Source organism: Palaemon carinicauda, chromosome 25 (assembly GCF_036898095.1).
Source record: "Palaemon carinicauda isolate YSFRI2023 chromosome 25, ASM3689809v2, whole genome shotgun sequence".
NCBI classification, from domain to species: domain Eukaryota; kingdom Metazoa; phylum Arthropoda; class Malacostraca; order Decapoda; family Palaemonidae; genus Palaemon; species Palaemon carinicauda.
Window position 1 is genome coordinate 99,226,076 of NC_090749.1, and position 14,749 is coordinate 99,240,824.

At 43.9% G+C, this 14,749-nt stretch overlaps 1 protein-coding gene across 2 annotated transcripts in view; it reads right to left on the minus strand.

Moving 5' to 3' along the window:
* Positions 1-215: 215 nt before the first annotated feature.
* Positions 216-14,749, minus strand: part of LOC137618727 (uncharacterized) — a 142,771-nt gene continuing 128,237 nt past the window's right edge. For both annotated transcript variants that reach the window (XM_068348896.1, XM_068348894.1), the window contains exons 64-68: positions 11,110-11,269; positions 10,049-10,118; positions 9,643-9,737; positions 8,935-9,070; positions 216-1,350 (exon numbers count right to left, since the gene is read on the minus strand). In XM_068348896.1, the coding sequence (XP_068204997.1) occupies positions 1,228-1,350; positions 8,935-9,070; positions 9,643-9,737; positions 10,049-10,118; positions 11,110-11,269 (584 nt within the window). In that variant the 3' untranslated portion in view covers positions 216-1,227. The remainder of the gene's footprint in view (positions 1,351-8,934; positions 9,071-9,642; positions 9,738-10,048; positions 10,119-11,109; positions 11,270-14,749) is intronic.

The window sequence follows — 14,749 nt, forward strand, 5'->3', positions numbered from 1 at the left end:
CCTAACAGCTACCTCGCACGGTCTTTCATTTTACTTTACCTCGGTTCCTGCTTCCTTTCTACCATCTATCCTTTACTTCAATGTAACTGCTGGGTTGAATGGCCTCACTGGGCATAGCACCCGGCAGTATAGCCCTAATTTGGAATCCAGTCCCCTTTACAAGTGTCGACCATGGGAATTGAAAAATCAGAGGGGTGGTTAAAGAAAGCACTATGTAATCTGTAACACTTTTATTCAATTGGATATCTTGCATCCTAGTCCGGCAAACTCGGTCTTTCTTTTGCATAGAAAAATAGGTGTTTGCCCAAAATATCAAAGTGGCAAAACTCAAGTAAATAAATAAAGGTACTCTAAGAAATAATTCAGGATTGTCTCTCATCCTGGTAAGTGTGGACTTCTTTATTTACCTGCAGTCTGACTACATTATCCCTTCTTATTGAAGGCTACCTGCTGCAGCAATTAAACATCAAATCCTATACACAAGAAAATACTGCTGCTGCTGCAGGATTTCAACCCATCAATATTCTTATGTGCAATATGAAAATTGAAGAGATTTTTCAAATACTTTAAGAAAAAATAGTTTTACGTGAAAATCTTTTCAAAATCTACTTCATCACTGATATATCAAAAAAGTATAAAATCCTTATATACTATTCATTAAAACCTCAGGAAAGTAGAAAGCAATTTTGTCAAATACTATGAAAACATCTTGTTTCACTTCTTCACAATTCACCATTCGGTCTATCTTACTGCTATAGGTATTTATTCTTAAATCATTAAAACATTTTTCACACACGCTAGATATTCTATCATATATAAGAGGTATTTCAAATAGTCTTTTTATCTTCTTTCAAGCCAAAAACCAGAAATGAGAAGTAACTATGCATTGTGTTGCGTTGAAAACAAAAAGTACAAATTAGATATATTTCATAATAGTAATAATAATAATAATAATAATAATAATAATAATAATAATAATGATGAAAGTCTACATAAAACTGGTATTGATTTCAGAGACTAGTGATAACAATATAATAACAATCAAGGAATAACTAAGCTACAGTTCTGGTGGTGATTTTGTAGAGACTGCAATAGTATTAATAATCATAATAATAATGATGAAAATAGCAAAGGCAATCCCATAAAATTAAGAAAATTGGCTCCAAGAAGCATGAGAAATCCCTTTATGCCTCACAGCTCCGAAGACTCCAGGCTCACCCTCCGAGGCTAGGAGGACTTTGACTTGATTAGATTGAGGTAAGACTCCTGAAGGGAAAGTATAGAGGCTTTGAGGCCACTTGATCCTCCGAGTCTGCCCACGCCCTGGAGGTTCCACCAAGTGTCCGGTACCTGGAAATTATCGAAGGAAAATCCTAAGTATTACTCCAGGCCAAAGCAATACAGGGTTACAACCTAATGTGATAGGATATCCATCCAACTCAAACACCTAGACTAAGACAAAGGAAGTTTAGAGATGAAGTAACCTTGGGTTAGCAGTCCCTTTAGAGATGAAGTAACCTTGGGTTAGCAGTCCCAAGCAGTTGGAAATTGGCCCTAAAATGAAGTTAGCCTAACGAAAACTCTTTTGGTACTCATTACAATCATACATGAATTTATACAGGTATCAAAATGACAAATTCAGAGATAATTTGTAATTTTCCTAACTATACAAACCTTAGCTATTTAATATGGGTAATTACTTTCGGCGTAGCTGAAATGACAAGCCATTAGAAATTTAACGAGGGTTTACTAACCCACCGCTAGTTAGCGGGGGGTAGGGAGGGTAGCCTGGTACTCTCCCCTCACACACCTGTGTGCTGAGCTCACTTTGCTTAGAGGTAGGACTTCATGGGGGATAGGGCTGGCGGGCAAGTTTGAAAAAATAGCTAAGGTTTGTATAGTTAGGAAAAATACAAATTATCTCCGAATTTGTCATTTGTTCCGTAACTGAAATACAAACCACGCTATTTAATATGGGTGACTCAACCCTTGGGAAGGGTGGAAAAGTCCCAGCTTTTGGCTTTGCCCGGGGACTCATTATCTGAGTGTGTCAGCACTCAACAATAAAGAGTCCCTGCAACTCGCTCGCACCTTGCTATGCAAGGGCTGCGGCCTACATAAGCTGTGTGTGAAGGATTATGTGTGACTCGTCCTAGGAAGTTGACCTGAAGTTCTTAGATGGAAACTTTAGGCTAGGACTCTCCCAATACCACCTTGTCAGGGTAAGGGGACGTGACAGTATTAACTTAATACTAGGAACACAAGGAAACATGGTTTACCTGCAGTGGTTTGAGGTCAGCTGTGCAGAGAACCCAGGATGCTGCTTTCCCCAAGAGAGGGGAGGATGAAGAAAAAAATATGGGCCAGACATACCTTTTCTTTCATGCAGACTAAAACCGGGTAACAATGCCCTCAACCTTCTGCTACTTGTCCATTAAGGAGCCTGAGGTTTAAACCAGCTGTTGTGCAGCCACCACAGAGCCGATAGAGAACGTATCGGCCTCCTGTGGGTCACATCTTGCAGGTAGTGGGCTGTGAAGGTCGTCTGACGCTTCCACACCCCTGCTTGTAGAACCTGCGTCACTAAGTTCTTCTTGAAGGCCAGGGACGTAGCTACGCCCCTGACATTATGCGCTCTAAGGCGACATGACGGAGGAGGGTCAGGATTCAGGGACAGATGGATCACCCTAAGAATCCATGCCGAGATGGTATTCTTGGTGACCCTCCTCTTTGTTCTCCCAGTGCTCACAAACAAAGCTTGTACTTGGGGACGAATGCAGCCGTTCTTTGAGATATAACCTCAGACTCCTTACTGGACACAGTAGGGGATGGTCTGGGTCATCCGTTACAGAACAAAGACTCGAAATCCGGAAAGAGTCGAATCGAGGATCCGGCACTCCCGGATACTGTGTCTTAGCCACAAACTCAGAGACGAATCTGAACGTTACCTCCCCTCATCTCCTTGCATGGCCGATGTCATACGAGAGACCATGAAGTTCACTGACTCGCTTGGCCGAGGCCAAAGCTAGTAGGAATACCGCCTTCCAAGTTAGGTGGTGATTTGAAGCCTGGTGAAATAGTTCGTAGGGAGGTCTCTTAAGAGGCCTGAGAACTCGAACCATGTTCCATGGAGGAGGTCTCACTTCCGACTGAGGGCAGGTAAGATCATATCTTTATTTGAGTGGGAAAAGTTCCAGCGAGGAAGAAATGTCCACTTCTTTGAGCCTGAAGGCCAGGCTGAGCGATAGCCTTTCATTGGCGAGACTGAAAGGCGCATTCTTCCCGCAAATATACGAAGAGCTTCGCTATTGCTGGAATAGTGGTATCGAGTGGAGAGATACCCCTTCACGACTCCAACCACAGAAAACTCGCCACTTTGCCTGGTAGAACCCCTGCAGATGACCTACGCAGGTGTCCAGACATCCCGTTCACAACTTGTTCCGACAATCCTCTCTTAGTGAGGAGATACTGAATAGTCTCCAGTCGCTACGGCTTTGTGAAAGATGTTGGCATGTGGTTGTTTGAGTAGTTTGTGTCGCAGAAGGAGTTCTCCCGGAAGTTCCGTTAGGAGTTGCGGAAAGTCCGGAAACCATTCTGTGTGATACCATAGCGTAGCTATAAAGGGTCATCGAGAGATTGACCGATATTCTGATCTTGTTGAGCAACCCCCTCATCAGACAGAACGGAGGAAAAGCGTACACGTCGGTGCTGTCCCACCGTTGTTGGAAGGCATCTTGCCAGAGTGCCTTGGGATCTGGGACTGGGGGGCAATAGAGCGGGAGCTTGAAGTTCAGCGCTGTAGTTAACCGATCCACAGTCGGGTAACCCCACAAAGTCAGGACTTTGTTGGCTACTGGATGATCCAAGGACCACTCAGTACTCATTATCTGAGACGCTCTGCTCCGACTGTCAGCGAGCACATTCCCTTTGTCTGGAATGAAGCGAGCCGATAGAGGAATCGAGTGGACTTCGGTCTATCTCAGCATCTCTACTGAGAGATGGGATAGCTGCTTTGAAAAGGTACCTCCTTGCTTGTAGATGTAAGCCACTGCTGTGATGTTGTAGCTCATCACACCACAGAGTGATCCGCCAGGTCCTTGTTGGAACTGTTGAAGGGCCAGGAAGACGGTCTTCATCTCTAGCAGATTTATATGGAGGCACTTTTCCGATTCTGACCACAGGCCTGAGGTCCTGTGATACAGAACGTCCCCCCCCCCCCCCCCCCCCGTCCTTTGAGGTGTCCAAAAACAGCATCCAATCCGAGGGAAAGAACGAGAAGATCCATTCTTCTTCGTAGGTTCTCGCCTGTCACCCACCACTGGCGGTTCGTCCGTTCCACAGGATCCATAGGGATCATGATGTCCGGGGAATCGCAGCCTTGATTCCACTAGGACGTGAGTTGCCCCTGGAGAGACCTCATCCTGAGGCGACCGTTGAGAACTAGACGAGCCAAGGGTGAAAGGTGACCGAGGAGACGTAACCACGATTGGGTTGGAAGCTCTTCTCGTCTGAGGAAAGGGCTTGTGACTCTTCTCAGCCTTGCTCTCCTGTCGTCTGATGGAAAGGCCTTATGCAGATTGGTGTCTATAATCATGCCTAGGTGAACCAGTCTTTGATTGGGCAGCAGAGCGGACTTCTCGAGACTTACCATGATCCTTAGATCCTGGCAAAGTCCTAGAAGTTTGTCTCGGTGTCAAAGAGGGAATGCCGATCCTGAGTGCCCACAATGATATTAGGGTGAACACTGGTGAAACCCTGTGGTGCTGTGGAGAGACCGAAACACAGCACCTTGAACTGGTACTCCTTGTTGTCTATGCTGAATCCTAAGTACTTCCTTGAAGACGAATGGACTGGGATCTGGAAGTACGCGTCCTTCAGGTCCAGTATACACAAGAAGTCTTGCGGTTTACTGCAAGACTGACTGTGTCTGCGATCTCCATGGTGACCGGAGTTTGCTTTAATCTGGACCTCTGCCCACAGAGTTTGCCCCCTTGCTGATCCCATGGCAAGGGTGCTAAATGACACCGGATTCGTCCTCAGGGTAGGTAGAGATGTTGTGAACAGGACGCGATATCCCTGACTGATTACGGAAATCGTCCAGGAAACAGCCCTGAGTTGCTGCAACCTGTCTGCGCAACCTTGTAGATATCCCGCCACTGGCGGACATACAGGGGAACTGCCAATCCTAGCATTTGCGACCTCGGCTGCTCCTTCTAGGATTCTTCCCTCTCCTGGGGGACTTCTTGCCTTTCTTGTCCTTGACCGGAAAGGGCTTAGACCCCACTGTCTTCGCTGCCGTTGTCTTGGTGGGACATGGCTGCTGAGGTGCTGGAGGTTTATAGGGCTTGAATGTCAAAGCCCTATGTATGAGGGAGTCTTGGTGATGACTTCCTCCACCTCTCTGCAGCCTGCTTCACGTCCTTAGGCTCAAACAGGTTCGTTCCCATTACGGAAGAATATCTGAACCTGTAGATTTCGGTGCTAGGGGACTCCCGATATTGTGTTGGAGTCCTTTGACTCACTCCCGGGAGGGATACAGGACTCCAACAATGACGGAGGCAGGCTCTTCTCCACCCTTATTCGAGAAGACTTTACCTCGCGAGGTGGGGTTTCCCTCAATGGTGTGATGGGGGAACGTCTCACCTCACGTGACTCTCCTGAGGACGGGAAATCTTCGTCCGAAGGGGAGGGAGAAAAGTCTGATGGGGGAGGGTGCCTGCCTCGAAGACTTACGAGGAGATAGCTACGTCCTCGGAGCAGTTACCTCGTCCGACACTCCTCTTTTCCTCTTCGGGGGAGTAGCTGCAGCCAAGGATTTGTGGCTCAACTCAGAGAGAACAGCTTGAATGCCTGTGCTACCGCTCTGATTAGAGTCCCAAACCAGGTTGCCGGCTGTGCTGTCAGACACTTCCTTTGGAGAGGATGTCGCCTGTAAAAAGATAAGGATAGCATGTCCCTGGGCCTTTCTGTAACCTTCCCCCCTACCAGCAAGCACTATGTTATGTGCTTGGGGGGGAGGAGGGAATTGTGGCGATGGCGCCCTTACCGCGCGTTGTCCGGTACCCTCGCGCGGGGATGGTATTGGCGATTGCACTAGGAAGTGCGCTGGCGCTCGTGCGATGGGGAATACCTGGGGGTCACGCGCGAGACTGTCGAAGCGCTGTTGCGCGGGCGTGCGGGAATACCCTGGGGTCACGAGCGGGAGGATGTTGAAGCGCTGCGGGCGAGACTTCATAGAGTACGCAGGAATCAGATTGACGTGCAGGATCAGAATGAAGAGCCCGTGCGGCTATCGGCTCGCGTGCGTACGAGTTTGTTGGCACGCGCAAGCGCGCACATGACCATTGGCGTGAGCGCGAAAGACTATCAGTGCTCGCGAGCGCATAAGACTATTGGCGCACGCGTGAGCGCATAAGACTATTGGCGCACACGCGAGCGCATAAGACTATTGGCGCACGCGCGAGCGCATAAGACTGTTGGCGCACGCGCGGGAGACCATCGGTACCCGCGCGCGGAAAAGATCGTCGGCGCTTGCGTGCGTTAGAAGATCGGCGAGCGCACGCGGGAAACCATCGGTGCCCGCGCGTGGACGATCGTCGGCGCTTACACGTGCAGGAAGATCGTTAGCGCTTGCGCTCGAAGGAAGATTGTCGGCGCTTGCGCGCGTACGAAGATCGTCGGCGAGCGCATGCGCACTTCACGCGCTAGGTTGAAGGGTCAGCTGACAGGTCGATCATCACTGGAGGCTCTGCTTGATCCTCCGAGGCGGGGTCTCTATGAGACACCTCTCCCGCAAACGGGAGAGGTGGCCTTCGTAGAAAAGACTTGGAGACACTCGCAGGCTGAAGCACTGGTGAGCACCTGAGCGGTATCTCAGGAAACTCCAAAAATGTGCGCTGATGTGCAGGTGAACGTTGGCGCGCAGGGGAGATCTGGCGCTTAAGGGAAGTATGTGCAGTATTTGCCCATACGCCCTTTTTTCCCCGAAGGGATCGATGCCTGTTAACAACAGGATGCGATGGTGCCAACAGCGCGTCAGCAGTCAGGGACGGAGACGGCAGATCAGCAGGTCTAGGAGATGGCGAACAATTCTGCGGAGAGGTCCGGATCAGCAAGCTGATCTAATCAGGAACAATCCTCCGAAGAGGAGTCTCTATGAGTGCCCTCTCTCGCGAACGAGAGAGGTGAACACTTCGTAGAAGAGACTTGAAGACACTGGTGATGGTGCCCTTTAGGGCCGTTGGATCAGCAAGCTGACCTATAAGGAGCAATCCTCCAAAGAGGAGTCTCTATGAGTGGCCTCTCTCGCGAACTAGAGAGGTGAACACTTCGTAGAAGAGACTTGCCAAGACTGTGCTCCACCCCTGAAGGAAGAGAAACTCAGCAAGGGGGGAGAAAGTCTGGCCGAAGAGCAGCACAGTAGTCGACGGCGCTGAATTATTAAGGTATGAGAAATTCTCCCTCTACAGGGAGAAGATCTCACACCTTGGGAGGGAACCTCCTTTGGAAGGGAAGTTACCCAACCCCTGGAGGCGAACCTCCTTTAGCATTCTAAGATGATCTGAAGTGCTGGCATGTTGTCACGGGAGAACTTCTAAGAGAAGAGATAACGCCCATGACGACGTCCCTTGATGGATGGCACAACAGCAGACTCTCCAGGCACAAACAGGACAGCTCTGCTTCGTTGGCACTCTTTAGTCAAACGAAGTAAAACTACATAGTTAACTGGGAAAATAAAATTAAAAATGATTTTAACAGAAATTCCCCAGAGAGGAACTCCGAAGAGTAACCGTGAGGGAATAGCAAAAATAAGAATTAAGAATTAAGTATGCGCCCTCCTCCCCCAATGACATTCACGGGAGAAGGGGGAGGGTGGAGAAATTAATAAAAACAGAATTATAATTATCTAAATCATCTAAGAATGTTCACTAATAGTGAGAACCGCTGACCCCCCGAAGGGAAGTGTTCCCCACAGAGAAAGCTGAAAAGTTAAATATACCATTAGATTTCATTAAAAATAATTGAGAAATAAACGGAATAGCAACCCAACCCGCAACGGGAAAGGAGCTTCCGTAGTAGTACGTAGTAATAGTAAGGGGTGAACGACCTCGAGTAGAGAGAGAGACCGTAGTCAAAATAAACTCCCACATTCCCTTCGCTGAGAATCCAAGTTCCCCGTAGGAAAGGAGGAACAGCGAAGATAATAGATGAATGAAGAAAGTCCAGCGATGACGATTCCCCACGGCGGCCGAGTTAACGGAAAAGCCGAGGGAAAAACTGCTGGACCAAGAGGGAGAGGCCATACCCCATGACGTGGAACCGTGGTGGCCTTGCACTACGCAGGTGTCGTTGTCGTACATTACACACACAGCACAAACAATGAAAAGAAAACTTGCTACATTTCTATACACAAATATATACATAAACATAAAGAATGTTTATATATATATTACAAGTACAGTATAAGAAAAAGTAAGTAAAAAGACAAAAGCATTAATGGCTGTCAAAGAGGCGAGGGTGAAAGCGGACATGTCCGACTACCACCCGAGCCGATAGTAAAGTGAGCTCAGCACACAGGTGTGTAAGGGGGGTTACCAGGCTACCCTCCCTACCCCCCACTAACTAGCGGTGGGGTAGTTAACCCTCGTTAAATTTCTAATGGCTCGTCATTTCAGCTACGCCGAAAGTAATTACCCATATTAAATAGAGTGGTTTGTATTTCAGTTATGGAACAACTGTTAATTAGGTCATAAAAGTCATGTAATGAACAGACAAACACCGTATATTACTAGGGGGAGGCAGAGAGAAAATTACCTGTCCACAGAGTTTGGACTAGCCATCCGAATAGGCTTTTCCGTAGACACCGTTGCATTGCAACAAGGTAGTCGCTAACTAATAACTAATGGCTCCAACTGCCTAACCATCTAGTCTTACCTGTATTTGAACTGGCTCATTTGGATCTGAAGATTTGATAATGTACTCGGCTGGTACAGGTACTAACGGTGTGTAGACGAATACAGAGATATCTTTTTTCATGTTATATAAATATAGCTGGGTTACGGCAAACCACCTGAAAAGGAGTTTCAAGTTAGTGAAATAACATAGACTATTTTGTTCGTTATTTATATTGGAAGTAAGTGCATATCTTGTTAGTGCCCTGTTACCAAGCGATGTTAGCAATCAGTATAGCTGCTGTTCTCAAAACATGGCCCAAAACCATGAACCCTGAGAAGACCAGGTGCTGTACTATTTCATCTCGCTTTAACTGAATCTACAGTATAGATCAGTGGCAGTTACATATTTCAATATAATTCTATTTGTAGTTATTAAACAGTGTAAAAATATATATTAAGTCTGGGTAAATTTTATCACACAAAAAGAAACAGCTTCAATGATTTACCGTTATTGTTAGTAAGAACAACTGACAAGAACGCAAATTGAACGGTATTTTATGTCCTACATTACTGGCGTAGCATTTGCTTTACCTAGACTCAAATATAACTACCGTATTTCCCAGAGAGACTTGTATGATACCAACTAAACTGTCGATTTTTTTTAGAATAAAATAAATACAAATGAAGATTTCCTTCCGTAAACCAGTAAAAACAGAAAAGTGATGACGATGCGAAACCCGACTCTTACTTCCCAGGAGTTATTTCGACGAAGAAGTCAATACCAATGAAGATGCCCTCTCCCTCAGTAAGATCTCCGGATAGCATAGCTGCCGCTCTACATTCCTGATGGAAACAAGGTAGAAATATATCATTTCAATTTCAGTCCTTTCCGAATGATATTATTATTATTATTCTGGATACAGTAACTAAGAAAGGCTGACTGATGAATGGTAAAATGACAAGTGGAGTTATTCTTAAGTAGTATGCCAATATCAAAGAGTACTTTTTCCGAGCAGGCTGAAGATGATAAGCCACAATCAAAACCATAAATTGTTCTACACCATAATGGAAAGAAGTTCATTAAAAACCAAGTAACAGAAGTATTAGGAATATTCCACATTGGGAAGAAGGAGGAGGAGCAGACACCATCTCACCTGTACGACCCGTTCGGCGTTTGCCCATCCTCTCACGTCCGTCATGTTGCATTTCGATGTATCCAACAACCTGTTCAATCGCAGAATTGACATCAAATAATAATTACTCCATATATACATACATACATATATGTGTTCTTTATTAATCAAATCTTATGTCACACTGAGAGGAAAATTACAATTTCTGTTTTCATGGTGAGGAAATTTCTACTCCTGAGATGTATTGCCTCCAGTAAAACAATATACCTATTACAGCATCCTCAAGTCACAGCCTATTTAGTTTAGAATGTTCACTAGTTTTCATTGGTTTAAAAGATCACTCTTTTGTGGTAGAAGCAATATCCTGCAGACCAATTATACACACTTATAACCAGAGCACAAGACTCTTCTCTATCCTAGGAGGGAACTCACTTTGTCAAAACACTATAAACATTTGTGCATGATTTCAAGAGACGATACAAATCTTATCCTTCATATCAATCTTTCAAGAGGTGATTTTTTTTTGGTCCTTCTTGTTGGGTCCCAAAACAAGAAACCCCTCCTGATGTTGAAGTCTTGTTCCCTAGTTTCTCAATTCAGCCACTTCCCGAGTCCTTTTTTAATAGTGATTTTCCTCCTTGGCCCTTCTGTGTCAGGGAGTTTGAGTTTCTTTCCCCGCTCCTGGTTTCAAAGATTTTGCTAATTTTGTCTCAAGAGATGGACCTATCTCAACGAGAGATACCTTCTCCGAGTCACGAGGCCAATCTTTTGTGGAATCATGTTAAAAATCCATACAAGAGTTGCACTTCCAATGGGTCAATCTTTGACCAGGCTCCACCAAGTAAATGCATCAAATTCTGACGGCCCTCTATTGACTAACATAAGACTTGGACTCCGATTATTTGTGGCTTCCCATCCATACATACCTTTATTTCTAACCAATCTAAATTGACCAAGGACACCATAGTGTTACAGTACATCAAAATATATTTGAATGTTGTACAAGTAAATATATACTCTTCCAAAGCAGTACACAATAAATGGGAAAAAAGTAAACTCAAGAGTCTTTCGCTGCAACTTACCTCACATCAAGGTCACCTGCTTGGAGAACCTCAAATATCTGCCTCCCACATCGCTCAGAGTTGGCTAAGACTGCGATTTTTTCACCCAGATTCAACTGGAGAGCGGGAGGCGTTGTTGATATATACCCATTTTCGATCGGGACATTGTCAACAATTGTTTCTGGGAATAGAGGGTATCAATAAAGTGTTTGATAATGGATATCTTTTATGAATATCTGAAGGATAACACCATTTACAGTGACGTTTACAGAAACAACAACCTTAGCAACATAACTGTTCAGAAAGATATAATTTGTGTAGATGTAGTAACCATTTCCATACAACTGAGTGTTGACTCTGTCTATCAATCTTATGTTGAGCTGATAAAATGTATCTAAAAGAAAATAAAGTACAGTCTTCATATTTTAAAAGCTAGACAATATATTCCCCTTTTCTATTAAAAGACATTTTCTTTTGTTACCTCAGCAACATGCTCTTTTTCTAATATAATTGCATTTTTATCTTTTGTCAACCAAGTAACATGTTAACTTTCCCCATTAATATAAATCTGTATCTTTTGTTAACAAAGCAACATACTTACTTTCCCCCATCAAAATACATCTGTATCTTTTGTTAACAGAGCAACATACTCACTTTCCCCCATCAAAATACATCTGTATCTTTTGATAACAAAGCAACATACTCACTTTCCCCATCAAAATACATCTGTATCTTTTGTTAACAGAGCAACATACTCACTTTCCCCCATCAAAATACATCGGTATCTTTTGTTAACAAAGCAGCATACTCACTTTCCCCTTTAACGGAGCAGCATACTCACTTTCCCCCATCAAAATACATCGGTATCTTTTGTTAACGGAGCAGCATACTCACTTTCCCCCAATCAAAATTCATCGGTATCTTTTGTTAACGGAGCAACATACTCACTTTCCCCCAATCAAAATACATCGGTATCTTTTGTTAACGGAGCAACATACTCACTTTCCCCCAATCAAAATACATCGGTATCTTTTGTTAACGGAGCAACATACTCACTTTCCCCCAATCAAAATACATCGGTATCTTTTGTTAACGGAGCAACATACTCTACTTTCCCCCAATCAAAATACATCGGTATCTTTTGTTAACGGAGCACCATACTCACTTTCCCTCAATCAAAATACATCGGTATCTTTTGTTAACGGAGCAACATACTCTACTTTCCCCCAATCAAAATACATCGGTATCTTTTGTTAACGGAGCACCATACTCACTTTCCCCCAATCAAAATACATCGGTATCTTTTGTTAACGGAGCAACATACTCACTTTCCCCCAATCAAAATACATCGGTATCTTTTGTTAACGGAGCACCATACTCACTTTCCCCCAATCAAAATACATCGGTATCTTTTGTTAACGGAGCACCATACTCACTTTCCCCAAATCAAAATACATCTGTATCTTTTGTTAACAGAGCAACATACTCACTTTCCCCCATCAAAATACATCGGTATCTTTTGTTAACAAAGCAGCATACTCACTTTCCCCTTTAACGGAGCAGCATACTCACTTTCCCCCATCAAAATACATCGGTATCTTTTGTTAACGGAGCAGCATACTCACTTTCCCCCAATCAAAATACATCGGTATCTTTTGTTAACGGAGCAACATACTCACTTTCCCCCAATCAAAATACATCGGTATCTTTTGTTAACAAAGCAGCATACTCACTTTCCCCTTTAACGGAGCAGCATACTCACTTTCCCCCATCAAAATACATCGGTATCTTTTGTTAACGGAGCAACATACTCTACTTTCCCCCAATCAAAATACATCGGTATCTTTTGTTAACGGAGCAACATACTCTACTTTCCCCCAATCAAAATACATCGGTATCTTTTGTTAACGGAGCACCATACTCACTTTCCCCCAATCAAAATACATCGGTATCTTTTGTTAACGGAGCACCATACTCACTTTCCCCCAATCAAAATACATCGGTATCTTTTGTTAACGGAGCACCATACTCACTTTCCCCCAATCAAAATACATCGGTATCTTTTGTTAACGGAGCACCATACTCACTTTCCCCAAATCAAAATACATCTGTATCTTTTGTTAACAGAGCAACATACTCACTTTCCCCCATCAAAATACATCGGTATCTTTTGTTAACAAAGCAGCATACTCACTTTCCCCTTTAACGGAGCAGCATACTCACTTTCCCCCATCAAAATACATCGGTATCTTTTGTTAACGGAGCAACATACTCTACTTTCCCCCAATCAAAATACATCGGTATCTTTTGTTAACGGAGCAACATACTCTACTTTCCCCCAATCAAAATACATCGGTATCTTTTGTTAACGGAGCAACATACTCTACTTTCCCCCAATCAAAATACATCGGTATCTTTTGTTAACGGAGCAACATACTCTACTTTCCCCCAATCAAAATACATCGGTATCTTTTGTTAACGGAGCAACATACTCACTTTCCCCCAATCAAAATACATCGGTATCTTTTGTTAACGGAGCACCATACTCACTTTCCCCCAATCAAAATACATCGGTATCTTTTGTTAACGGAGCAACATACTCACTTTCCCCAAATCAAAATACATCTGTATCTTTTGTTAACAGAGCAACATACTCACTTTCCCCCATCAAAATACATCGGTATCTTTTGTTAACAAAGTAGCATACTCACTTTCCCCTTTAACGGAGCAGCATACTCACTTTCCCCCATCAAAATACATCGGTATCTTTTGTTAACGGAGCAACATACAGTACTCTACTTTCCCCCAATCAAAATACATCGGTATCTTTTGTTAACGGAGCAACATACTCTACTTTCCCCCAATCAAAATACATCGGTATCTTTTGTTAACGGAGCAACATACTCTACTTTCCCCCAATCAAAATACATCGGTATCTTTTGTTAACGGAGCAACATACTCTACTTTCCCCCAATCAAAATACATCGGTATCTTTTGTTAACGGAGCACCATACTCACTTTCCCCCAATCAAAATACATCGGTATCTTTTGTTAACGGAGCACCATACTCACTTTCCCCCAATCAAAATACATCGGTATCTTTTGTTAACGGAGCACCATACTCACTTTCCCCAAATCAAAATACATCTGTATCTTTTGTTAACAGAGCAACATACTCACTTTCCCCCATCAAAATACATCGGTATCTTTTGTTAACAAAGCAGCATACTCACTTTCCCCTTTAACGGAGCAGCATACTCACTTTCCCCCATCAAAATACATCGGTATCTTTTGTTAACGGAGCAGCATACTCACTTTCCCCCAATCAAAATACATCGGTATCTTTTGTTAACGGAGCAACATACTCACTTTCCCCCAATCAAAATACATCTGTATCTTTTGTTAACAGAGCAACATACTCACTTTCCCCCATCAAAATACATCGGTATCTTTTGTTAACAAAGTAGCATACTCACTTTCCCCTTTAACGGAGCAGCATACTCACTTTCCCCCATCAAAATACATCGGTATCTTTTGTTAACGGAGCAACATACTCTACTTTCCCCCAATCAAAATACATCGGTATCTTTTGTTAACGGAGCAACATACTCTACTTTCCCCCAATCAAAATACATCGGTATCTTTTGTTAACGGAGCAACA